General features: G+C 37.6%; 1 protein-coding gene across 1 annotated transcript in view; it reads right to left on the reverse strand.

Moving 5' to 3' along the window:
• The window catches only part of ROBO2 (roundabout guidance receptor 2), a 197957-nt gene that overhangs the window by 154968 nt on the left and 15381 nt on the right, over positions 1-27608 (reverse strand). The window contains exons 2-3 of the mRNA XM_073804650.1: positions 8485-8642; positions 5639-5759 (exon numbers count right to left, since the gene is read on the reverse strand). Of these exons, the coding sequence (XP_073660751.1) occupies positions 5639-5759; positions 8485-8642 (279 nt within the window). The remainder of the gene's footprint in view (positions 1-5638; positions 5760-8484; positions 8643-27608) is intronic.

The raw sequence follows: 27608 nt of genomic DNA on the forward strand, positions 1-27608 counted from the left end.
AACCCCAAAACCATAAATCTGAAATGTGGTTGCATAATATCTCTTAACTTTCTTACTTACATGCTACAATGAAGGAAATTAAGTGTCCAGAGAACAAATTTCTTTCAACTGTATTCAGTCATTGACTATGGCTGTAAAATTGGTAAAGGCTATGCTGTGACAGCTATTACTAGGACAACCTTAACAATTTAAAAATAAACTTTGCTTGACATTATAAAAGTAGCATTATGGCAATAATTATATAGGTAGAGTCCTTTAAATCCTCTAAGACCAAAGCTATGCAGTAAAAGCACATGAGACCTAACCACTGCTTGTAAATCTTATCTTAACTTCAGTTGACCCAGAAGGATCCGCCACCCAGTAGTGTCTATTAAACTGGAAAGTGAGATGGCTAGTCGTAGTATGTCTCCTTTTTAAAATGGGTATGTGTGAGGGGCAGGGGGTTATGATAGCCATTGAATGCGAATTACTGTGCCCTTCCAATATAGACTGGATGATAATGATCAGTCTGCCTGACTGGGATTAAATAAATCCTTGCTGCACTAATTTCTCTTCTTGCCAAGAATTTTCTTTGTCTGAAAGAAACCATCCTGTGAAGCAAAAGCAAACATAGGTAAATATTCTCAGAGGGAAAAGAATGCCTTTCTCACCATGCTTTAGAGGCAAAGTTTCGTGTTATTGCTGATATGATATGACATGAGAGTCATACTGAAAGCAGGGGACCTGTCTATTCATTTCCCTAACTCTATTTAAACACTCAGAGCCTGGCACATAGTAGGTGTTCAAAAGATATTTATTAAATAAGTGAACAAATGAGAAATATTTTGCTCTTTTAAAGTTTGCAAGTTAATATTATTTAAAAGAACTAAATTGCTGTTAACAATAACCTTGATTTTAATAACACCTTATGTTTTAAATTCTTAAATGAAGGCCACAAGTTATCAATAACACACAGATATTTCCTAAGGTTTGGTTCTGAGATTTCTTCCCTCATAGCTTTGTCTCACAGTATCTCAACTACACTCAGGCCATCAACTATTATCTCTCACTCAATAACTGAATATCAATATAACCAGACCCAACCTCTATCCTCATCCCAAAGAAAACAGTCATTTGAAGAAAGCCTCCAGTGTAAAAGACAGAACAATGCAGGCGAGAGGTCAGGGAAAGGAACTTAGAAGAAAAGGAGGAATGCATCATGAGAAAAATTTATTTAAAAAAAAAGAATATTGTTAAAATCCTGAGATGCAAGATAAGTTAAAACATCCATGAAATAAGAACAAGATGCTATAAATAAGGAATATTTCAAGAAAAGAAAGATCTAGGAGATTTAACGTCTCATTAATGAATTTATGCTCGACAGAGAAATGGAATAGAAAAAATGGACAGTATATTTCATTGACTTGTATGAATAGAGTGTTTTTAGATTGAGATTGCTCAGTAAGTGTCCAACCAGTAAAAGAAAAAAAGTGCCAAAAAGAGGCATGGTATTGAAACATTTCAGAACCATGGGATAAAGAGAAGGTACTAAGTAAAGTTTGGAAAGAGAAAAAAAAAAGGAAAATGATCGCATAGGGATCAAAAGTACAGTAGACTCCTCAACAGTAATGATGGAAGCAAAATGATATTGAAGTGGCGACCTTAATATTTCGAGCAAAAATATTTTTTTAAACTTGAATTCTATAACCAGCCGAAGTATCCATTAAGTTTTGGATTGAATAAAGATAGCTTGGTCTGGAATGTGCTCTAGGGTCTAGTCAAGGAGAAATCAGTAGAGAAACACTGTTCTGAATATAAGAGTTAAACAAGAAAAAAAAATACAGGATATAGGAAACAGGGAATCCAGCATCAAAGGAAAGGGAAGATGAATATCAGAATGAAGTTTCTGGGGTAGATCTAAATAGAATCCAGCCTGGTTGGACTGGGCAGAAGTCTGACGCCTCCAGGATGGCTGTAGCAAGAGTAGACTTAATAGCTAAATAGAATTTAGAGAATTTTAAACCTTCTGTTGAAGATTTCAAGAAGAATTCATGACAGGCATAGATAAACATAAGTAAAAGGAAAAATGGATTTATTATTAATTCAAAGAAGACCAAATATAGTGCCAGAAAAGTAATGCCATTATAATAGCATAACACTTAGCTCACAGTCAATATTTACAAGGTTATAATAACTTAAATTCTAAATATTAATATAGTCAATGTTTCTAAAGTCAATATACTGAAAAGACAAAGAAGGGAAAAGACAAAAAGAAGGGAAAGTACAGGTGAGAAGTTGGGGAAGGGAGTATAAGTGGGCCAAATCATCATCTTCCAAAATAAGAAGTTAAAATTGCAGAATAAGCACATAGATATATGGAAATAAATCCCAGAAGAAAAAGATAAAACAGGCTTACAGGAATGTTCAAAGATGAGAAATGTGTGTGTGTGTGTAGGGATTGTTGGGAGTGTTGGGAGGAGGGGAGGTTGCAAGCTCTTTCTGTATTTCATCATAAGTTTTGCAATACTTCTAATGTCTATTAGAAATGTAACACAGAAAATTTTTTTTCATGTATTACTTTTACAAACATTTAAAAATAATTAGGAAACAATTCTTATTTTTAGTTGCTTTTTAATGATAGTTAAATTCTAGATAACAGACATCCCAAACCTACCCATAACTGGAAATTTAATTATGTACTTCAACTCTAGTTTCTCTGTCTTCAGGATCTCTAGAATTTAATTAACATATGTAAATTGCTACAAAGTATTCTTTATGAAGACATCTAGACTGTGCCATAGATTTTAGTGTCCTTCTGCACTGTGATGCCTACTTCTAATTTTTAGATTTGGTACTGCCACTTAACTAGGATGCTACTTTATGGTCAGCAAATATTAAAGAAGAACAAACAGCATAAATGACTCAGAGAGTATGGCAGAGTAACATTTTGAAAATTAAGTCACACTGATTAAGACTTTTCCTAAAGCGCAGATTCTTAAAGCATAATTTGCAATTTTCAAACTAAAAAACTTCTAAGTCCAATCCCACTTATTAAAGAGTCAAAATACTTGCAGATGGCTATTGTATTGGTAAAGACCCTTTAACCTTTTCATTGGTTTCCTTGTCATTATAAGTGAATTATATTTTTGAACAATTAAATATCATCAGTTACTTTTTCTGTATTATATATCTTAAAGATGGAGTTGCAAAGGACATTTAAAAACTTCCATTTAAAAGCTGGAAGAGTACAGAGTTGTCATAGTAGCCAGAGTTTTAAAGGCAGAAGTGTTGCTACATGAAAATAGAATTGAGAGAGGAGAGGTAAACTGTCACTAACCAGCTTTACATTTATAAACTTCCCACCAGAGATAGAATATCTAACAACGATGAAATACAGATAGGTTTACTAGAAAACATTTTCTGGATACAGAGCATCAAAATAAACTAAAGAAGGCCTCATTATACATAGCACACTAGTTACTTTATTTTCTCTAAGAATTGGGGAATCAAGGTACAGGAGGGGGTCTTTCCCATGCAATACTTGTCACAATCTTGATTTAGACCATCACTACTCTTTTTATGTTTTATTTCTAGGTTTGGATGTTGTTTTCTTATCAATTATGGAATTTTAGTTTTTCCCTCAACTTAATATTGTACTTAGGTCAGTTCTGACTAGTTTACACCATGAGATAAACGTTTCTCAGCTTCCTAAACAAATTGTTCCAGAAGAACTGCCTGTAGACAAATTCAATCTTTTTGGTTTATAGCTACTTTCAAAATAATTTAGAAGTCCCCCCTGTAACTCCTGACATATTTAGGGATATCCTTCAGTTCTCATCATATTTTTAGAGAAAGTAGGGTGAATATTTCATAACACAAGTCACATTTGGTAAGTCTAATTGCTTGGGTAATAACACTAAACCCTTTCAATTTTCTTCTGAAGGCAATATATACTGCTGTAATGAAACATTTTTCTGTTCCAAAGCTGGTGGTAGCTACAGAAGAATAGAGATGAGTGTTTCTTTAAATAGAATAGCTGTACTTGTGGGTTTTCAATGCTAATGTTCAGTGACCGCTAATTTCATATCTTAGCAGGCAAAACTGTATTTTATTCATTACGAAGTGAAGCACATTTTGAGACTCTTATAGATAGATAACTGCATGAAATGTAAGGGCAAACTGATATTGTCTGAGCTCTCTGTAGGACAGAAATTTACATGCATACTTTGAACAGTTTTATTTTTACTGTTCAATTCCTTTAATGAATTATGGGATCCTGGTTTTGTCATTTGGGACTTCAAGCTGCTTAGTATCCACAAGGAGTATTACCAGAGATTACCTGATACTCAGAGCAATTGAAAAGAGAGGCCTGCACTCTAGTACATATTCATAAACCACACCTAACACTCTAAATGTAGTGTAAACCATAATATGGCTCTCTTTTGCATCACAGCACGGGATCCCATTATACCATGGGGGGCACATCCCAAACTGCAAAAGAAGTTCCTTTAGGGATGTATGCCAGATTCTGATGCTACCTCAGTGTGTTCTGGAGTAATGACATAGGATCTTATCATACCATGCACAGATTCAGAAGATTATTTTACTGACACACACAAAAAAGTAATTTGAAATTCACAATTATCTCTTGCATTTAAAAAAGAAATCATAATATCTGCAATAGTGACTCTTTTATTCAAATATATAGAGAGAGAGATAGATATACACATGCATCTATATATGTGTGTATATATATACATATGTGTATGTGTTTGTGAGTGCGTTTGTGAGTATACATATATATTTCCATACAGATACTTGAATGGGACTTCAATGGGACTTTGATGTCATCTAAAGGAATGTTTCATTTTCCAGCATCTTTAGGATCCCCATTTTCCCCAATTTTCTGCCATTGTATTTCTCTTTCAATTTTCCACAGCTGCCCTGTAGCATTTTCCTTACTTTCGTTTAATTGGCCATCTTTACTACCTCCAATTTTCTCCTTCCTAATGCTTTCTCCACTATTTCTGTGATACAGATCTAATCACGTTTTCACTAACTAATTGAATTACTCCAGCTAAAAAGTCCTTTGGTTTTTAAGTTGAAGAAACATGAATATTATAGCAAAATAGTTGATCAATTTTTTTCTAATTTTGATTGCGTGTGTATAAATAGCAAGCTCGTCTTTTTATCATGAGGTAAAACTGCAAATAGCTCAATCTGAAATTTTTTAAATTAGAACACAAGTGAAATGGCTATACACTGCACTCTCTAATTTTTAAAAACCTTACTCTGTGTCATGCACATAATAAATACTTCATAAATGCATCACAATGGAATGAGTGATAAACTTTAAATGTATATAATCTCTCAAATAGATTTTGAGAAAGGACAGTTTTTTATATCCTGATGAAAGGCAAAATCCTATAAATATATATGAATAAAGTAGGTAAAATAATGTTTCAAAAGTTTAATTTTCTTCACATCAAAGATTTCATTGAAAGACAGAACCAGAAAACAAGACAATTCTAGTCTATTGAGCTCACCACAAGTCATAAGTAACTGTCCCTGTATGGCCTGGTGTTTGGTATTAGCAAAAATATTTAAAGGAAAAGGAAAAGTAGTAAATAGCAATTTATAATTGAAAAGAGAGTTTTACCAAAGACAGTCAGCTCTGCTGGATCACTGTCTCTTTCTCCCACCATATTGGTGCCAACACAGGTATACATCCCTGCATCACTTTTCCTGGTATTGGAGATCATTAGTTTTCCACCACGGATCTGTTAAAATTGAAAAAAAAGAAAATGGAAAGGAAAAGAAACAGAGAAAGAAAGGTCACTAATAAATAATTTTTAATATTTAAGCACATTTTTTTTCTCTAAAAGAAATAGCTGAGTGTCTAAGACACAAAATTCTACCACTATTTTGGCATCTGCACGTGTACTTTCTTCTCTTAAATTCACCCTCAATGTAAGCCTCCATATTTCCTTTCTAGAGAATGCTTCTTTAAGGCAGTCTTCCTCTCTCTTGCCTGGTCCTATTGAATCTTGTGACTGCCCCCATTAAACCACAGTGGTTGGTCTTCACTCTGAGATTCTGTTGAATGAATTTCTATTGACATTTGTCATCAGAACGAAGTACTAGATATCTGCTTTGGATAATATAACGAAATCTAATTGACTCAGAAGAATTCAATGAGTATTTGTTGAGTACCTCTATGGGCTGGGTAGTGTTCTAGGCCTTTGAGATTCAATAGTCAACCAAATAGTAAAAATCTCTGCTTTCATGGAGTTTACATTTCAATTGTTAGTATTAAAATTATCTTTGCCTCATCTTAACTATATTTATGAGATAGTTTTTGAAGAGGAGGTCAGGTTGAATAAAAACAAAATTTTTTTTTGAATGATGAGTATGACTTGGTACAAGTCATTGGCTTCTAAAATGTGGTCCCTAAATGTTTCTTAAATGAGAAGCATTTTTGTTTAAATAAACAAATGTAATAATGTTAAATTGTCTCTTAGTTAAAGGGTACAATAAAGCAGAATAAGGTTTTTAGTAAGTGAATCATCAACTTATAGCTTCTTTTCCAATAAAAATTTTTTTTTATTATTTATCTAGTTCAACAATCTTAACTTTACAATGACTGAGTGTTCTTAAAGAGATATGAGATAAGAATATGCTGGTTTCCTCCTTTAATTTTAATTTTACAGGCAGACAAAACTCAAGTAGGTACGTTTTCATCAGACTTATTCAGGCTCTAAAACTAGCCATGTCATAGAAAGAGATTTTCAACATTTTTTTTTTTTAACTTAAGAAGAAAACATAGTCAACCTATTCTCAACTGTATGAAGTAGAGCATAATAAATGATAGGTTTAAACCACGGAGGCCATTTCTCCTTCCCCCGAAGCTGAGTGTGACAATATGATTTGATTCGATTTGACCAGTGGAACTAAAGCAACATTTCACCAGAAGAAAGGCACTCGCATATAGGGACTTGCCTTCTCTTGCTGCATTTGGAACCCTGAGACCAGTATGAGAACCAGCCCGAGCTAGCCTGCTGGAAAATGAGAGGCCGTGAGGAGAAGAACCAAGATGGCCAGCTGAGAGACAGTCAATGGCCAGCCATGTGAGTAAAGTTATCCTAGATCATCCCAGCTGTCAGCACATGTTTAAACAAGCCACAGAAGCATGAGAAAGCCTAGCAAAGATGAACCAAGCTAGCCCGGAGCAAAGAACTGTCAGCTTACCCCCGGAATCATAGTGTAAATGCAATGGTTATTATAAATCACAGTATTTTGGGGTCATTTGTTACAAAGCAAAAGCTAAATGATTACAAACATGAAAAAGATCTTGAACAGGAGCACATTTTCATAAGTTTGGTACCCGAGCACAGACCATTGAGAACCAAATTATCTTTCACTGTAGATCCTCACAGTGTCAACAGTTCAAGCCAGAATCATATGGAATATGTTGTGATCTTTTGCATGGACTCTCTCGTCCTGTGTTATGATGTAATCACAATGTACACATAAGAATAAAACCTCATTTATAAGATATTTTTAAAGAGAATAGACACCCAGAAAATGTGGACTTTTTGATAGAAATGGTACATTTGTTTCGTTGAGATTATTTTAAATAAAATATATTAATTCTCAGTTATTGTACTGAGTATAAAAATTATACTAAGAACCATGTCAGAAGGTTGAGGCATTATCTACTATTTCAGTGGACTGCTCTCACAAACTTCACATACACAGGTTGAATGGATCTTCTGAAAAAATAAAATAACTATATGCCATTTCTCTACCTTTTTACCATTTTCTGGGTGTTCCATTTTGAATATTAATTGACTGATTAACCTGATCATCCATTTCCCTTGAAAACAGACTATTTTTCTACAAGGGTTAAACTGCAAAACCGGGCAGTTATTTTTACATTGATTTTACTTTCTATCTCTTAAACTTTGAAATGAGTTCTCATATAATATTTTAGTTATAAATATTATGTTGGAAAAACTGGAAAAGAGCTTGAAATATTTATCACCTCAAATTATTTCCTCTTATAATTTTGAAAGTAGTATGAAAAGAAATGTTCTAGTTAATACAGTTTATGGCCATCATTTACACTTTGACACATGTATTGCATGATCAATAGATGCATTTGTAGATCTTAAAAAGAGCTTCGGCATCAGTATTCTACTGCAAAGATATATTTACATATTCAGATTGGTCCAGTTATTAATATATCATATACACATGATTTATATAATATTTGACTATTTGAAGCCTCATTCCAAAGTTTTTATTTTTGGTTACCTTTTTTCAGTCCTTTCAATACAGTGTAAATAGTAATTAGCACTCAAATACAGTTCTACAACTTTATTACCAAGAAATAATAAATAATATAAATAAAATATTATAAATAATATAAATAAAATAATAAAATACATCCATTTTAAGCCTTGATATTCAATCTCTCTAGGGGTCCACTTTAGTTTAACTCACACTTATTCTTTCTTCCTTGTCATCAATTCGAATTTTATCTTTTTTCCAGTAGATGGTGGGTTCTGGGTGTCCCCGGGGAGGTTGGCACTCCAGGATTGCAGGCTCTCCGGCTGCCACTACAACATCTGTGGGATTTTGCCGGAAGTCATCTCGTAACACTGAAGAAAAACAATTGTAGTAAAAGAAAACTCAATGACAGTACCTTTAGCTTCCTCTTGCAAAAGGTAACTTCAAGTCTTAACTTACTTTGTTCTAATAAAATTCACTGGTATTTACTGAGAACAGAACCACGCCCATCTTAAAATATGTTAGAGCCAATCTAAGCGCTTCATCAACAGGGAAATGATTAACTCTATGACTATGAACCTTTGCTATAAAATCTGAGTTTAAAATGAGATAAGCCTAAAGAAAATAAGATGAGACACATTCATGATATAGTTTTGACATTTAATACAAACTCAAAGTATAAAACTGTTTATGTAGTATGATCCCATTTTCTATTTAAAAAGCATATACGTATACATACATGTGTATAAATGCATTAAAATAAGTTGTTATACTTGTTATACTTAAAGCCCTGAAACAAGTCATGTGCACGTGGTCTGGGAGCATGTATGCCTGTTCAGTCTGGGAGGGGAAGTGGGGTGAGAACTCCTTGAGAAAGCCCTTTCTCGTGACATGAATATGGACAAGATCCACACTGTTTTCATTACACTTCTGAAGATAGACTCATTGTTCACCCTTGCAATGCACTAGCACCCACATACACAGGGCTACATTTTCATTCTGTCTGCATCTCCACCTGCCGAGCGACATCTGGGCAGCGTGACATTCGGAGCAGAGATATCCCTTATAGCGGTTTTGCCAGTCTGAATTTCCCCTCCTTTCATTAGGAGAACAGCAGGTTGGACCTCCGTTGTAACCTCCGAAAATCTGGCATGCCTGGCTCTCCAAATGTCACCTATCTATCTGTGCACTTTTCTTCCCCTGGCAAAATGAAAAGCCTGGAGAAATGACTCGGTCCTATCAGACTGCAGAATGCTGGTTTTATTTAGCAAATAAGGACTATATCTATTTTAGGGTAAACATTAGAAAAAGCAGTTGAGAAAACAGGTGAAGGAGATTAAAGGGTACAAGCTACCAGTTATAAAATAAATAAGTTACAAGGAAGTAATGTACAGCACAGGGAATATAGTCAATATTTTATAATAACTTTGTATGGTGTGTAATCTGTGAAAATATTTAATCACTACTTGTACACCTGAAACTAATATAATATTGTAAGTCAACAATACTTCAATAAAAAATGTAGTTGAGACCAGCTAATATACCATATAACACAATTGCCTCTACTTTTTGTAACTGCCTTGACCTTTCCTATTCTTTGATATTCTAACACAGACAAGGTTTTTTCCCAATGTACCTTGGGGTAAAAAAATAACCCCCCCAACACAAATATATGCGTGTATATGTATGTGTGTTATACACGTGTACATATATATACACACACCTGCATACATATATACATATGAACACACACATACATTTTCTATATATAAATTGGTCAAGCTATTTGAAATTGGTCAGCTATTTAAAATCAAAATTGGGCGGCTTGTGCTAACTTGTTATGTAAATCATCTGCTGCAAATGTGGATTAGGTCAAACCAACTGCTTTTCATGTCCTGTAATGAGACCCACTTCAGCACTCTGCTTCTTTGTTGGGCCAAGTCTCCAGGTTAATTGTCATTCTCCAAATAAATAAAAATCCCCTGTCCTGAAAATAGGTCCAGAGAGACAACTGAGTGACTTTTAAGGCTTTTCTTTTCTTGTCTCTTGCAACATGGTTTTCCATCTTAATGAAGTCATGACCTTTTATGAGATTAGAGAACCTTGTCTCCTACTGAAGGAGCAGTAAGAAAGAATTCAGCACAAATTGCTCACTCTTAGTTATAAGCTGATTAATTTACTGCTTTAGCTGCTGAGGAAATGTGTTCCATTTTAGCACAATGAACTGCACATTTTTCTGTTCTCTTGTCTAACTGGCAAGAAGGATGTGATTTATATGCATAGGGGTTTGCTTCTGAATGGGCTGAGGGAAGTGTGCATTTAAATGTGATGTTCATGCAGGAGGGTAAGAAGGGGTTAACACTGTGCTTCCCTATTGCAGGTAAATCCTCAAGGTAGAGCAAGCTGGTGACTCATTTATATCCTGAATACAGAACAGCTGCCTATTTATGCAATGTTAAGACCCGCAAAACTATGGTAACAGGGTGGTGAGCACCCCTACAATATCCGGTAGTGGCAGCAAGTGGTGTTTTGGCAGGCTCTCAATCTGGTCCAAAATGACACATCTGGCCAGTTGGAGAACCTTCTCCAGAACTGGTCTCCTGACAAGTAAGCCAAAAAGCCTCTGCTCAAATGGTACTTAGGACCACTGCAGATGATTCAGAAACACAGTATTACATCAATCTGCAACAAGCCAAATTAAGAGAAAAAAAAAAAAAAAAAAAGGTCCTTTGATATGGGGGATAAAAAGGAGGAAAATATCATAACAAACTAGGGGCTGCTGCTCTTAAACAATATAACGTGTGTTTATGGCGTTGACAAAAAAAGAAAATGACTCCAATTTGCAAATGAAGCCAAGAAATCTAACATCAACTGTAATTTTAGGCTTTCCGACTATTCACCCAGAGAGTAGAGTGAGATAATAGTATAATTGGTACTGTACCCTCTTCAACTTGTAAAATGCTCTCTGGGGTTTATAGAGTAATTCATTTTTGCTTAGTGATACCATTTCTTTTACATCTTTGGGGATAATAAAATGTGTTTCTTCTCTCTCTCTCTCGCTCTCTCTCTCTCTCTCAAATAAAACATTCAAGAGAAAAACAACCCTTTCAGCAGGTTCTAGCACAGCAAACAAATATAGAATCTGTCTTAGGAAATAGAAAGTCATTTTTACTCATCTCAAATTGTATAAATGTTCTGATACCTGCTTCTGTGTTTCTGACGTTTGTATACCCATTCACAAATGTCAACAAAATAAAATGAAATATTTATTGTTTCCAAATTTTTGCTAATTATTCATTTCTGTCTTGGATTTTGCCCTCTGCTTTATGGGAAGTGATAAAAAATAGAAGGTGTTCTCTACAGGAAAGGATTTATGTATGTTAGATAACGGGAACTAAAACTGTCCTGTAAATGTAAAAAAGCAAAGCAAGTCCAAATTGAGTCTATATATTTTTTCTCATTAAGCTCCTATTCTAAAAAGAACTGGAAGCCATATTTTCAATGTGGCTTGACAAGTAAGCCAAAACAAGAGCATGCAGCAATATGTGTTTACCTAAAGCTCCAAACAAGTCTTTAAATAGGGTGAAGAGAAATAAACATGATGAACTGAAAAGAATCTGGTTAAAAAGACAAAAGCTGGGGGCAGGGTAGAGGTAAGTTGTACTTTAAAGAAAAAAAGATATAATAGGCACACTTTTGATATAGTACTTGCTTGCAGATCTAAGTTTAGAATACAAGGGTTCAAATCTTCATGGGGAAAAAGAGAAAACTAGTTGGCTAGAATCCAAATATTCATTTCTCTCTCTGAGCTGAAAACACAAATGAGACTTCACTAAGCTAGTCATAACCTGGGTTAGACTTGAATTCTCTTTACATTGACATGCACGGTGACTTAGAAAGTTATTCTGGAAGATCAATAAATCCTGAATTACTCCTGTGTTTGATATGATAGAGTTCATATTCATGACATAAAGATTTGTAACAAATTAATTCAATTCTACAAGAAGACACTGAATACTGCAATGTGCTTGGCAGTGTCTTATAAAGTGGTTAAGGAATACTGTATAAAACAGAAATGACATGACGGTGCCTGTGGTAGGCTTGTTCTCTAACGCTCCACAATAACCTCTCCCTCTTGGCATTTATTTCTTTGTCTCATCCCCTCCCCTTAACTGTGGGCTGGACGGGGTGACATGCCTTTAATGAAGTGATGGAATGTCATTTCAAAAATTAGGTTACAAAAGGTTGTAAGTTTCATCTTTTTGGTTCTGTCTGTCTTTCTGTCTCTCTCCTCATGTGCTTCCTCTGATCGTGCAAGATGCCACACTGCTCGATGTAGAGGCCCATTTGGCAATGACCCGAAGGCAGCTTTCAGCCAACGGTAAGCAAGGAACTGAGGCTTCAGTCCACATCCCTTGAGAGCTCAAATCCTGCCAGCAACTACTGAAATTTGGGAACTTCTGCAGTTGAGCCTTTACGTGAGACCACGGCCCTGACCAACATCTGCATTGCAGCGTTGTGAGAGATCCTTAGGAGGAGACTAAGTTAACTCATGTCTGGGTTCCTGACCCACCAACAGTAAGAAAATAAATGTGTGTTGTTTTAAGCTACTAAGTTTTGTGGTAATTTGTGATACAGCAATAGGTAACTAATACAGTGCCCTAAAACAGCTTTACATCTAGGTATCCCTTTAGAGCAGACCTCTTGGACTTTTGCTTCTTACTATCCCACATTCTTTAGCTCACCAAGTCCTCTCCCTTCTGTCTTAATTCAATAGTTCTCAAAATTCTTTTTTGCCTCATTCAACAGAGACAAGGCAAATCACTACTCTGACATTTCATCATTTTAAAATAAATTAGCAATAATAATGAAATGAGACTGCATAATTAGCAGACTTCTGAAAGATACATTTCTGACTTACAACCTATACATGCTTCCAAGCAGTTATTAAAAATGTAGAGCCTAAAACATTATGGATGAAAGTATTCAAACACACCTTCAGATAAAGAAGACCATCCACAACAAATTAAACGGATCACGGGAAAGGTAATTTAAAAAGAGATATGTAATTAAAAGCACGGTTAGCAGCAGTTGAAACCTCTGGCAACTCAAAGCAACGCTGATCACAAGGCTTCCACGCCAGGAGGATTTCTCTCTGTATGTGCACCTGAGCTGTCAGAGCTGTGCAGCAAGAGACTTCTCAGTGGAAGACTGACGACTAGTTCTAAGAGATGCCCATCCAGTGCATATTTTAGTTTAAGAATACAAAATTTGAGTAAATCTTGATACTTAAAAGGACCGTCAGAAGGCTTTAGTCATGCATAATATAGGAAATAACAAGAATTTTTTTTAAACTTGCTTTTTTGAATCAGCAGCACAACAGTAACACTTTGATCTCCCTATTTTAAAAGTAATTGCCCTACAATAATAGCTGATATTTAATGAGTACACACTATGTGCAAAACCTGGCATCATGGATATGTCATAGGTCATTTGGAATGACCTATTGTAGTGGACAAGTACAGAGTCCGAACCCTGCAGGTCTGACTCTAGACCCTACGCACAGTCATTATGCTACAATGATTTGTAATATCACCTGTATCTATTTATTTTGTCCCCACTGCCCTAGTTCAGGATGTCCTTATCTCTTCCTTAATTACTTCCAGGGTATCCTATTTAAACTTTTCCTCTGATTTCTCTTTTAATCTCTCTATTGTGGCTATTATGAGTTTGCTAAAGTGCACATACGATGACATCAATTCCTTTTTTACAACTTTTTAAATGGCTTTTAAGAAAAAATTCTCTTCTTAATGTGATATCAAATGTTGTATAGAATCAGGTCTCTGTGTTTATATTTCCACACTCATCACATACATTTCTGCAACCCTCTTGCCGTAGACACACAGAGGAACATCTAATTATCAGTGCACATTAGCATATGTAGTCTTTCTGCTTGAAAATCTTCCCCAGATACCTCTTTGTTCCCTTACTTTTTCCTATTTCTTTCTTCAAACACATACTGTTCCTTCAGTGTCAGCTTCAGATTCAATCATCTGAAAAGTTTTTTCTTTTACACTTACACGGGACTAGGTTACCCACCACAGGGCTCCCACCTTTTTGTTTTTTTAATTAATTTATTTATTTTTTATATTTATTTTTGGCTGTGTTGGGTCTTCGTTTCTGTGCGAGGGCTTTCTCTAGTTGCGGCGAGCGGGGGCCACTCTTCATCGCGGTGTGCGGGCCTCTCACTATCGCGGCCTCTCTTGCTGCGGAGCACAGGCTCCAGACGCGCGGGCTCAGTAGTTGTGGCTCACGGGCCTAGTTGCTCAGCAGCATGTGGGATCTTCCCAGACCAGGGCTCGAACCCGTGTCCCCTGCATTGGCAGGCAGATTCTCAACCACTGAGCCACCAGGGAAGCCCAGGGCTCCCATCTTGAAGGGCATCAGACGAGTTCATCAAGTATACTTGACAGGTTGATCAAATTGATGAACTCCTCTTCAAAGGGTGTGCTGCAGTCTTTTTCTTATTGTATAAAATACACTACAGTGTTTTAATTTGATTTCAAAATGTCATTTCTGAAGAACAATTTAAGTTGGTAGGATTTAAGAGACAGTGCACTCAACTTGCCTACCTACAAGCTCGTATATCTCTAAAATAAAAGCCTGGCAGTTCAAAAAGGTCAGAAATCAATCACTCAAAGGAACAACATATTTATGTGTAAGCAATAAAACTGCTAGCACAAATTATAGTATATCATAGTAAATATTACAGTGGGTTAGGAAAAACAGTGATGGCCATTTCTACCACTGGTACACATTATGTTCCTATCCTCATCACCAGCAGCACCTCTCACCACGGGGAATGATCGGGTGTAATCGCAGCCAGCCTGAAGTTCAGGTCCTCTACTCTACTTCCCAGGAAAGTGCACTGTCTTGTCCTGCTGCAGTAAATGGCTGTTGTTGACAGCCATGCTCTGACCCCAGGGGGAGCTCCAGCCTCAGAATGAAACTGAGGCTCTGCACACTAGAAAACATATCTGGGTTCTTGATGCCATAACTGAACGAACCAATTCTGAAGACTGTGTTAAATCTGGACTTTCTACGTATGGGATCTAAAGAAGTTTTCTTTCATTTTTAGGCCAGTTGAAACTGAGTTTCCCCCTTCAACTGAAAGCTCTACACGGATAAGTTACAATAATTCTGTATTTTTCTGAAGTTGCAAAGACCGAAAGACCTAATAAATCTAAAGAGGAACCATCATTCACAACAAACTACTTTATTATGTTTGGTACCAACAAACAAGATATGGTCAGAATGGACAGGCCAGCCACCAGCTAAACAGACAACAAGATCTGATATTTAGGGAACAAGTCATAAGTGGTTTATTCTGCACAGAAGGGGAATGGGAAAGAAAGAACTCAGTGGGGAGACATCCTGCTACCGCTGTGCAAGCTGACACTCTGGCACCTCTGCAACATGCTGACAATTCCAAAATGAGAAGGTCTCACCCCTCATCCCGCTAAGATTCCCTGTGCAAGCAAATTCACTCAGCAAATGATCCAGATAAACCAGTGGTATGAACTGGAGCATGATAAATGAACAGGGATACCCGGCGACTTGCTCATTTTCAAGTCATAGCATTTTGTGAAGCCTCGAATTCTGCAGGGAATAAAACACACAAACACACAACTCGTCCAAGAGGAATGGCCGGCTCCAAATTCCTTAGCCAAGTCTTTATTCTCGAATCCTTTTTTAGCCCTGTTCTGTCCTCATCCGCAATATAATTTGAAGTCCCCCTAAGAGTGCCAAGCCTTCCTTAATGTTTTCCATTAATGTTTAAAACTTGCTGAAGGATTCTTAGAAATTGCATGGAAACATCATGCTCTCTGTAATTTGTATCCGTAACCTCTGTAATGCATATGTTCTCCTTGGGGACCAAGAGTTGAGATCATTCATAAACTCTTGGATCACATGTGGCACTGCAAACTGGTGACATCTGACCACGGCAGACTCGAGGCCTGTCTCTGGTAATCATTTCCTTTGGTTTGAGTTAAGGAGCCAGCAGTTGGCACTCCTTCAACACTTGGAAGTCCTATTTTTGGCAAAGCCTAGCATCTGATATTCGACAGGGATCTGCATACCCTATCCATTAGCTTGTGAGGAAGTTGTGGACTGAGGCTAATTAATGTTTAATCAGTTCCTCTTTTTTCTTAAAGTGCCATTGTCCACAAAATTGGTCATGTGGGATCGATGTTTCCAGAATCACAGAAAACTCAAAGGCATGAGGGGAACTTAGAGGGTGTGTCCAAATATAATAGTAAGTCAGGAGGAGAACGGTGTGTAGAATTGAGGGCACTGGCCTAAATGTGTTCAAGGCGGCCTTCCTCTACTGTAAAACAAAAACTCTCCACATCCCCAAAATGTTCTACTCTGCTACCCAACCTCCTTCCAGCACCTGCCCTTTTGCGAATTTCAATCTCAGTCACAGAGATAGCTATACCTCTGGATATTGGAAGAAATAACACATTGAATTTAAAATTCAGAACTAGGATTTAGATTAATCCTAAAAAAAGCATTAAGTGATGTTTCTCAAGATGGTCACAAAGGGAAACACCAGATTATTTCAAGCTTAAATACTGCCTCCTACTTTCTCTAAATCTGGGTTGGGGCATTAGTAAATAAATAAATAATCACAACATCTTTATAGCATTTACATTTACAGGACGATCACAAATAACCATCTGTCTGCTTCTAGCTCTTCAACCTGGTTCATGTCCCAAGAGCCTCAAGTCTTCAGCTAAAGAAGTTAGGCTTCTAGGTATCAGGAAGGCTTGTTACAGGCGCTTTGTGGAATGTTTTTTTTTTTTGGCCCACTATTTCTCATTTTTTTCCCACACTCTCTTTTTTGCCTCATTTAGCTCTCACTGTAAGACCAAAGAAAACAAAAAATTGAAAGGGACAAATCTTTTTTATATTTTATATATATAAAATTTGTATATATATATATCTGTAAAAAATTTTAATTCAATATACTTATATACTTATTTAAGTGCACATTTAAATTTAAAATATACATAAGTGGACTTCCCTGGTGGTGCAGTGGTTGAGAGTTTGCCTACTGATGCAGGGGACATGGGTTTGTGCCCCAGTCCGGGAAGATCCCACATGCCGCAGAGCGGCTGGGCCCATGAGCCATGGCCGCTGAGCCTGCGCGTCCGGAGCCTGTGCTCCGCAACGGGAGAGGCCACAACAGTGAGAGGCCCGCGTACCGCAAAAAAATAAAAATAAAAATAAAATAAAATATACATAAGTATTTATTTAAATTCAAACTTCAAGATTCATTACTGCCTTAAGGCTACATCTGTCAATTTGAATAAAGAAATAAAGTGCTATCAAGTAAATATTAATGTGCTGCTTTATTCTGGATCCCAATAGATTCCTACTCTCCTCCCGCCTTGTTAGTCCTTATCTGAAGGCATTAGCTTTTACAGCATTCTAACATTGCACAGTTCACAGAGGTACACAGTCTGCGCAGCTGTGTACCTCTGTCATTTCACCCTTTCCTAGTATCAGTGGGTTAGTGCTCTGATATTTCGCTCCCATGGTGTATTCTGACGTGCCCGATCAGCATGAATTACAATGCCAAGTAACTGCCAGATGTCATGAGTTACAAACTCAATAGTCTAAGGATTATTACACATTAGGGCACCCTACAGTGCAAGGGTGTCCTGGAATTTATGTGTTATTTATTACCTATTGGCAAGGTCTCAAAGTAATCTCACCCCTGCTGATGAAATGAGGGTTGGAAGGAGAAGAAGGTCAAGGTCAACCTTCCTTGTCAAGAATGCCAGTTACTTTGAAACTACTATTGCTCTATCTTTTTTCCCCGTCTACCTGAAACTCAACACATTTCTGAATAACTGGGCTATATGTTATAATGGGCTTTCAACATGATTCTGCTGATTTCACAATTTCCATCATTTCACCTATTTTAACAACACATTTCATAACCATAATCACTAGTGGTCTGATTTAGAGTGTAACAGTGAATCTCACCATAATTCATGAACTTAAAAATGACCACTGGGAGAGTATGCTGTTTACTTCCCTGTTTTACACAGGAACGTAGACCAAAGCATAACTGCATGAGACTTACTTGAATTCAAATGCAACAATGAAAGTAGTTTTTATAAATTTGTGGCGGTGATCACTCTGTAGTATATACAGCTGTTGAACTATAATGCTGTACACCTGAAATTTACATAATAAAAAATCATGTTCCACATGCCTGTGGGCTCTTTAGTCTTTCCTATCTAATATTAAGATTTGCATACGTCCACACTGCAAAATATGGGCATTACTGTAAGCTTCAGGAATTTTGCCGAAATGGATGTAATTTGACCTTTGGGAAATGTTCTATTTGATTACTACATAACAAGAACTTTGAAATGTTTCCTAATCCAGAACATAGCATATTTACTTTTTAATTGGCTGATTAAAAAAAAGCTCTATCATCTCTCTGCTCTATCCCAAAGACCCAGTAACCTTCTTTTCTTTTGCTACCAAATGAATTCTCAATGCTGCGGTTAATATTCAGCAATCTCATTACCCATCTACTGTAAATCTTCAAAATCATCACCATATTTTGACAGCTAAGCAGGAGAAGAGGAAGCAAGAAGCATATCCAAGCACTTTTTATGAATGCAAATGTGCTAGAGACCACATTTAAATTACTTCAGAAAATTCATATTATATCATTGACAACAACCAGCAAACAATGTGCTTGAACCTATGAGTAGCACAATTTCTTTTTTTCCTGATGCTAACTCCACAGGCCCCCATCCAACCTTGCCATATACTCTTTGAAAACAAACTGATACCAAAGAACAAATAATGGATATCTTTTTAAGGTGTGATACTGAGTTCTCATGATGAAAATGTATTATAAGTATGTTTTCCCCAAAAGTGTTTAAATATTTTAAAATTCATGTAAACTCTAATCAAACCTTCATATCTTACATGAAACTAGAAAGAAGTCATATTAAGCATGGAGGTTTAGAGAAAAATCCCCCTCTTCTTCATACTCTGTAGCCTTGGTCAGCCACAGAGTTTATGCTCAGCAATAAGGCAATAAATCAAATTGCCCTCGGAGTTTTTTGTTATATTTTTATTTTCTGGGCTCCATGGTTATTCCTAGGACTAAGACTCAGTACAATTTTACTCTCAAAATAGTCGTGGATAAAAAATAAACAGAGCCACTTCCTTCCTGCTTGGTGAGGTGCCTATATGGAGATAACCACCTAGTTGCATGTGATTGTTTTAGCTTCTCTGCCTGGGAGAGTACCAAAACTTAATAAGTAAGATTTATCAGAAAGTCTGCCAAACCTTTATTGCTTAGTTCTAATCAAAGCTATTTGTGATGCCAGATTATTAAAATTATTATAATTCACAAATTATTATAATTCCTAATTTGGGCCATTTTCATCAGCCACTTCACCTCACTCTTCCCCAAACTTTCTACAAATGGTAAAATTAGAAACTTTTTTCTTGATACTCTCAATGAACAATCAAATTATAACTGTTCTGAATGTAAGGCAAAATACGTGTATTAAATGTGGGCCAAATAAGAAAATCAGAGGTTGGAAAATGGGTTAATTTTCAAAATGAATTAGTGGATCCTAAATAATGAGATGTTACATATATTTATCCAGTGATGTCTAAAGCACATGGCTAATACAGCCCTTGAAATGGTTTTTTCCACATTTACTTAAAAGGAAGACCTTTGCTTCAGTAAGCTTCTAGGAGATATGGCTTCAGTTCATCACTGGGAATGTTGTCAGTTGATGAAAGTGCTGGGTATGGAGTTTGGACTCTAAGACTTCTCATTTCCCTGCTAATATCACAAGTAGCTGGGGAAAAATTTATTCATTCCTTCTGAAATCTAAAATCTTTAACCTTACCTATTATTTTGTCTTCCATACTAAACATTTGAGAAAGTAAATGGAAGCATTCTTCATAATTATGCCAGGACAGTTCCAGGACATCGAGGCAGAATGTTAACTACCCTCCTCTTTTCTTCTGTGCAGTTTATTCTCTAAAAATCTCTACTGCCTCATCTTTGCCCTCTCAATCATAATTCACACCCACACTGGCCTTTCCTCAGGTCCTGGAACATAGCAAGCTCTTTTCCATCTTAAGACCTTCACACTGTTTTCTATTTCTAGGTGCACTCTAGTTCCTCTCCACTGTTTGCCCAGTTCCTTTCACGATACCTAGAGCTTCCATTTAATAAATGTTTATGGAACTATTACTTTTTGACGGGGAGGCAATATGGTATTGTGGTTAAAATAATGGGCTTAGTCAGAGGCCTGGGTTTGAGGCTCGGCTCTGCTACTTAACTTGATGGTCTTAAGTCTCAGCCATGTTAAGCTCACCTTCTTCATCTGTAAAATGGGGATATTAAAGTTTATGTCTTTGGATAGTTATGAAGAATAAAGAAAGCGATCTTTGTAAAGCACATTGTGAAGGAAAGGAAACACTTCAGAAATAAGAATTATTATTGTTGTTAGAAATTAAGAATGCTAGTGAAAAAAAAAAGGGACCCTGAACCCTATCTTCAAGAACCCTATCTTGTGTATAAAATAATTCCTCTTTTAAGGTCTTGAGGGTCAGACAGTCAAATACTATGCAATTGCTACTGGATGGTGATAAATACTACGAGTGAGTACTATCGGATTTAGGATTTATATATAACAGTATAATTCTAAAGTCAAACGTATTTAGGTATCATTATTTATGTTGTAAAGTATTATCTGGGCAATAAAATATCATTGGTTCCTCCAAATCAAAAAGTTTAACTTTGCTCAATAAGTTTTACCCAGCTCATTTCTAAAAGGTGATTTTAATATGATATTTAATTTTGCTTTGTTTAATTGATACCAAGTAAATTAGATATTTTCACTTTTCAATTAGTTTTAGTTGTAACTACTAATTTGAGATAACAGAAGAGTTTTTTTAATCATTGGTTTCTTTTTTATTTAAAAAGTAGGTACTGAGACTTCCGGGAAGATGGCAGAAGAGTAAGACGCGGAGATCACCTTCCTCTCCACAGATACACCAGAAATACATCTACGCGTGGAGCAACTCCTACAAAACACCTACTGAACGCTGGCAGAAGACCTCAGACCTCCCAAAAGGCAAGGAACCCCCCACGTACCTGGTTAGGGCAAAAGAAAAAACTAAACAGAGACAAAAGGATAGGGACGGGTCCTGCACCAGCGGGAGAGAGCTGTGAAGGAGGAAAAGTGTCCACACACTAGGAAGCCCCTTCGCGGGTGGAGACTTCGGGAGGCGGAGTGGGGGAGCTTGGGAGCCGCGGAGGAGAGCACAGCAACAGGGGTGCGGAGGGCAAAGCGGACAGATTCCAGCGCAGAGGATCGGGCCGACCGGCACTCACCAGCCGAGAGGCTTGTCTGCTCGCCCGCCGGGGCGGGCGGGACTGGGAGCTGAGGCTCCGGCTTTTGTCGGAGCGCCGGGAGAGGACTGAGGTTGGCGGCGTGAACACAGCCTGCAGGGCGTTGGTGCGCCGCGGCTGGCCGGGAGAGAGTCCGGGGAGGGGTCTGGACCTGCCGAAGAGGCAAGAGACTTTTACGTCCCTCTTTGTTTCCTGGTGCACGAGGAGAGGGGATTAAGAACGTCCCTCTTTGTTTCCTGGTGCACGAGGAGAGGGGATTAAGAACGCTGCTTGAGAGAGCTCCAGGGACGGGCGCGAGCCGCGGCTAAGAGTGCAGAGCCCAGAGACGGACATGGGACGCTAAGGCCGCTGCTGCCGCCGCCAGGAGGCCTGTGTGCGAACACGGGTCACTGGCCACACGCCCTTCCGGGGAGCCTGTGCAGCCCGCCACTGCCAGGGTCCCGGGATCCAGGGACGGCTCCCCGGGAGAGCGCACGGCGCGCCTCAGGCTGCAGCGTCACGCCGGCCTCTGCCGCTGCAGGCCCGCCCCGCACTCCGTGACCCTCCCTACCCCCCGGCCTGGGTGAGCCAGAGCCTCCGAATCAGCGGCTCCTTTAACCTCGTCCTGTCTGAGCAAATAACAGACGCCCTCCGGCGACCTACACGCACAGGCGGGGCCAAATCCAAAGCTGAGCCCCTGGGAACTATCAGAACAAAGAAGAGAAAGGGAAATCTCTCCCAGCAGCCTCAGAAGCAGCGGATTAAAGCTCCACAATCAACTTGATATACCCTGCATCTGTGGAATACCTGAATAGACAACGAATCATCCCAAATTAAGGAGCCCTGTGGATGAAAGGCTCTTGGTGCTGCAGCCAGGACTCAGTGCTGTGCCTCTGAGGTGGGAGAGCCAACTTCAGGACACTGGTCCACAAGAGGCCTCCCAGCTGCACATAATATCAAACAGCAAAAATCTCCGAGAGATCTCCATCTCAACGCCAGCACCCAGCTTCACTCAACGACCAGCAAGCTACAGTGCTGGACATCCTATGCCAAACAACTAGCAAGACAGGAACACAACCCCACCCATTAGCAGAGAGGCTGCCCAAAATCATAGTAAGTCTACAGACACCCCAAAACACACCACCAGACGTGGACCTGCCCACCAGAAAGACAAGATCCAGCCTCATCCACCAGAACACAGGCACTAGTACCCTCCACCAGGAAGCCTACACAACCCACTGAACCAACCTTAGCCACTGGGGACAGACACCAAAAACAACAGGAACTACGAACCTTCAGCCTGCAAAAAAGGAGACCCCAAACACAGTAAGATAAGCAAAATGAAAAGACAGAAAAACACACAGCAGATGAAGGAGCAAGATAAAAACCCACCAGACCTAACAAATGAAGAGGAAATAGGCAGTCTACCTGAAAAAGAATTCAGAATAATGATAGTAAGGTTGATCCGAAATCTTGGAGATAGAATGGACAATAGAATGGACAAATTGCAAGAATCAGTTAACAAGGACCTAGAAGAACTAAAGATGAAGCAAGCAACGATGAACAACACAATAAATGAAATTAAAAGTACTCTAGATGGGATCAATAGCAGAATAACTGAGGCAGAAGAACGGATAAGTGACCTGGAAGATAAAATAGTGGAAATAACTACTGCAGAGCAGAATAAAGAAAAAAGAATGAAAAGAACTGAGGACAGCCTCAGAGACCTCTGGGACAACATTAAACGCACCAACATTCGAATTATAGGGGTTCCAGAAGAAGAAGAGAAAAAGAAAGGGACTGAGAAAATATTTGAAGAGATTATAGTTGAAAACTTCCCTAATATGGGAAAAGAAATCGTTAATCAAGTCCAGGAAGCACAGAGAGTCCCATACAGGATAAATCCAAGGAGAAATACGCCAAGACACATATTAATCAAATTGTCAAAAATTAAATACAAAGAAAACATATTAAAAGCAGCAAGGGAAAAACAACAAATAACACACAAGGGAATCCCCATAAGGTTAACAGCTGATCTTTCAGCAGAAACTCTGCAAGCCAGAAGGGAGTGGCAGGACATATTGAAAGTGTTGAAGGAGAAAAACCTGCAACCAAGATTACTCTACCCAGCAAGGATCTCATTCAGATTTGATGGAGAAATTAAAACCTTTACAGACAAGCAAAAGCTGAGAGAGTTCAGCACCACCAAACCAGCTCTACAACAACTGCTAAAGGAACTTCTCTAGGCAAGAAACACAAAAGAAGGAAAGGACCTACAATAACGAACCCAAAACAATTAAGAAAATGGGAATAGGAACACACATATCAATAATTACCTTAAATGTAAATGGACTAAATGCTCCCACCAAAAGACACAGATTGGCTGAATGGATACAAAAACAAGACCCATATATTTGCTGTCTACAAGAGACCCACTTCAGACCTAGAGACACATACAGACTGAAAGTAAGGGGATGGAAAAAGGTATTTCATGCAAATGGAAACCAAAAGAAAGCTGGAGTAGCAATTCTCATATCAGACAAAATAGACTTTAAAACAAAGACTATTAGAAGAGACAAAGAAGGACACTACATAATGATCAAGGGATCGATCCAAGAGGAAGATATAACAATTGTAAATATTTATGCACCCAACATAGGTGCACCTCAATACATAAGGCAAATACTGACAACCATAAAAGGGGAAATCGACAGTAACACATTCATAGTAGGGGACTTTAACACCCCACTTTCACCAATGGACAGATCATCCAAAATGAAAATAAATAAGGAAACACAAGCTTTAAATGATACATTAAACGAGATGGAGTTAATTGATATTTATAGGACATTCCATCCAAAAACAACAGAATACACATTTTTCTCAAGTGCTCATGGAACATTCTCCAGGATAGATCATATCTTGGGTCACAAATCAAGCCTTGGTAAATTTAAGAAAATTGAAATTGTATCAAGTATCTTTTCTGACCACAACGCCATGAGACTAGATATCAATTACAGGAAAAGATCTGTAAAAAATACAAACACATGGAGGCTAAACAATACACTACTTAATAATGAAGTGATCACTGAAGAAATCAAAGAGGAAATCAAAAAATACCTAGAAACAAATGACAATGGAGACACAACGACCCAAAACCTGTGGGATGCAGCAAAAGCAGTTCTAAGGGGGAAGTTTATAGCAATACAAGCCCACCTTAAGAAGCAGGAAACATCTCGAATAAACAACCTAACCTTGCACCTCAAGCAATTAGAGAAAGAAGAACAAAAAAACCCCAAAGCTAGCAGAAGGAAAGAAATCATAAAAATCAGATCAGAAATAAATGAAAAAGAAATGAAGGAAACAATAGCAAAGATCAATAAAACTAAAAGCTGGTTCTTTGAGAAGATAAACAAAATAGATAAACCACTAGCCAGACTCATTAAGAAAAAAAGGGAGAAGACTCAAATCAATAGAATTAGAAATGAAAAAGGAGAGGTAACAACTGACACTGCAGAAATAAAAGAGATCATGAGAGATTACTACAAGCAACTCTATGCCAATAAAATGGACAATCTGGAAGAAATGGACAAATTCTTAGAAATGCACAACCTGCCAAGACTGAATCAGGAAGAAATAGAAAATATGAACAGACCAATCACAAGCACTGAAATTGAAACTGTGATTAAAAATCTTCCAACAAAGAAAAGCCCAGGACCAGATGGCTTCACAGGCGAATTCTATCAAACATTTAGAGAAGAGCTAACACCTATCCTTCTCAAACTCTTCCAAAATATAGCAGAGGGAGGAACACTCCCAAACTCCTTCTACGAGGCCACCATCACCTTGATACCAAAACCAGACAAGGATGTCACAAAGAAAGAAAACTACAGGCCAATATCACTGATGAACATAGATGCAAAAATCCTCAACAAAATACTAGCAAACAGAATCCAACAGCACATTAAAAGGATCATACACCATGATCAAGTGGGGTTTATTCCAGGAATGCAAGGATTCTTCAATATACGCAAATCTATCAATGTGATAAACCATATTAACAAACTGAAGGAGAAAAACCATATGATCATCTCAATAGATGCAGAGAAAGCTTTTGACAAAATTCAACACCCATTTATGATAAAAACCCTGCAGAAAGTAGGCATAGAGGGAACTTTCCTCAACATAATAAAGGCCATATATGACAAGCCCACAGCAAACATCATCCTCAATGGTGAAAAACTGAAAGCATTTCCACTAAGATCAGGAACAAGACAAGGTTGCCCACTCTCACCACTCTTATTCAACATAGTTTTGGAAGTTTTAGCCACAGCAATCAGAGAAGAAAAGGAAATAAAAGGAATCCAAATCGGAAAAGAAGAAGTAAAGCTGTCACTGTTTGCAGATGACATGATCCTATACATAGAGAACCCTAAAGATGCTACCAGAAAACTACTAGAGCTAATCAATGAATTTGGTAAAGTGGCAGGATACAAAATTAATGCACAGAAATCTCTGGCATTCCTATATACTAATGACGAAAAATCTGAAAGTGAAATCAAGAAAACACTCCCATTTACCATTGCAACAAAAAGAATAAAATATCTAGGAATAAACCTACCTAAGGAGACAAAAGATCTGTATGCAGAAAATTATAAGACACTGATGAAAGAAATTAAAGATGATACAAATAGATGGAGACATATACCATGTTCTTGGATTGGAAGAATCAACATTGTGAAAATGACTCTACTACCGAAAGCAATCTATAGATTCAATGCAATCCCTATCAAACTACCACTGGCATTTTTCACAGAACTAGAACAAAAAATTTTGCAATTTGTATGGAAACACAAAAGACCCCGAATAGCCAAAGCAATCTTGAGAACGAAAGAAGGAACTGGAGGAATCAGGCTCCCAGACTTCAGACTATACTACAAAGCTACAGTTATCAAAACGGTATGGTACTGGCACAAAAACAGAAAGATAGATCAATGGAACAGGATAGAAAGCCCAGAGATAAACCCACGCACATATGGTCAACTTATCTTTGACAAAGGAGGCAGAAATGTACCGTGGAGAAAGGACAGCCTATTCAATAAGTGGTGCTGGGAAAACTGGACAGCTACATGTAAAAGTATGAAGTTAGATCACTCCCTAACACCATACACAAAAATAAGCTCAAAATGGATTAAAGACCTAAATGTAAGGCCAGAAACTATCAAACTCTTAGAGGAAAACATAGGCAGAACACTCTATGACATAAATCACAGCAAGATTCTTTCTGACCCACCTCCTAGAGTAATGGAAATAAAAACAAGAGTAAACAAATGGGACCTAATGAAACTTAAAAGCTTTTGCGCAGCAAAGGAAACCATAAAGAAGACCAAAAGACAACCCTCAGAATGGGAGAAAATATTTGCAAATGAAGCAACTGACAAAGGATTGATCTCCAAAATTTATAAGCAGCTCATGCAGCTTAATAACAAAAAAACAAACAACCCAATCCAAAAATGGGCAGAAGACCTAAATAGACATTTCTCCAAAGAAGATATACAGAGTGCCAACAAACACATGAAAGAATGCTCAACATCACTAATCATGAGAGAAATGCAAATCAAAACTACAATGAGATATCATCTCACACCAGTCAGAATGGCCATCATCAAAAAATCTAGAAACAATAAATGCTGGAGAGGGTGTGGAGAAAAGGGAACCCTCTTACACTGTTGGTGGGAATGTAAATTGATACAGCCACTGTGGAGAACAGTATGGAGGTTCCTTAAAAAGCTACAAATAGAACTACCATATGACCCAGCAATCCCACTACTGGGCATATACCCTGAGAAAACCATAATTCAAAAAGAGTCATGTACCAAAATGT

This window comes from Tursiops truncatus, chromosome 4 (assembly GCF_011762595.2).
Source record: "Tursiops truncatus isolate mTurTru1 chromosome 4, mTurTru1.mat.Y, whole genome shotgun sequence".
NCBI lineage: Eukaryota > Metazoa > Chordata > Mammalia > Artiodactyla > Delphinidae > Tursiops > Tursiops truncatus.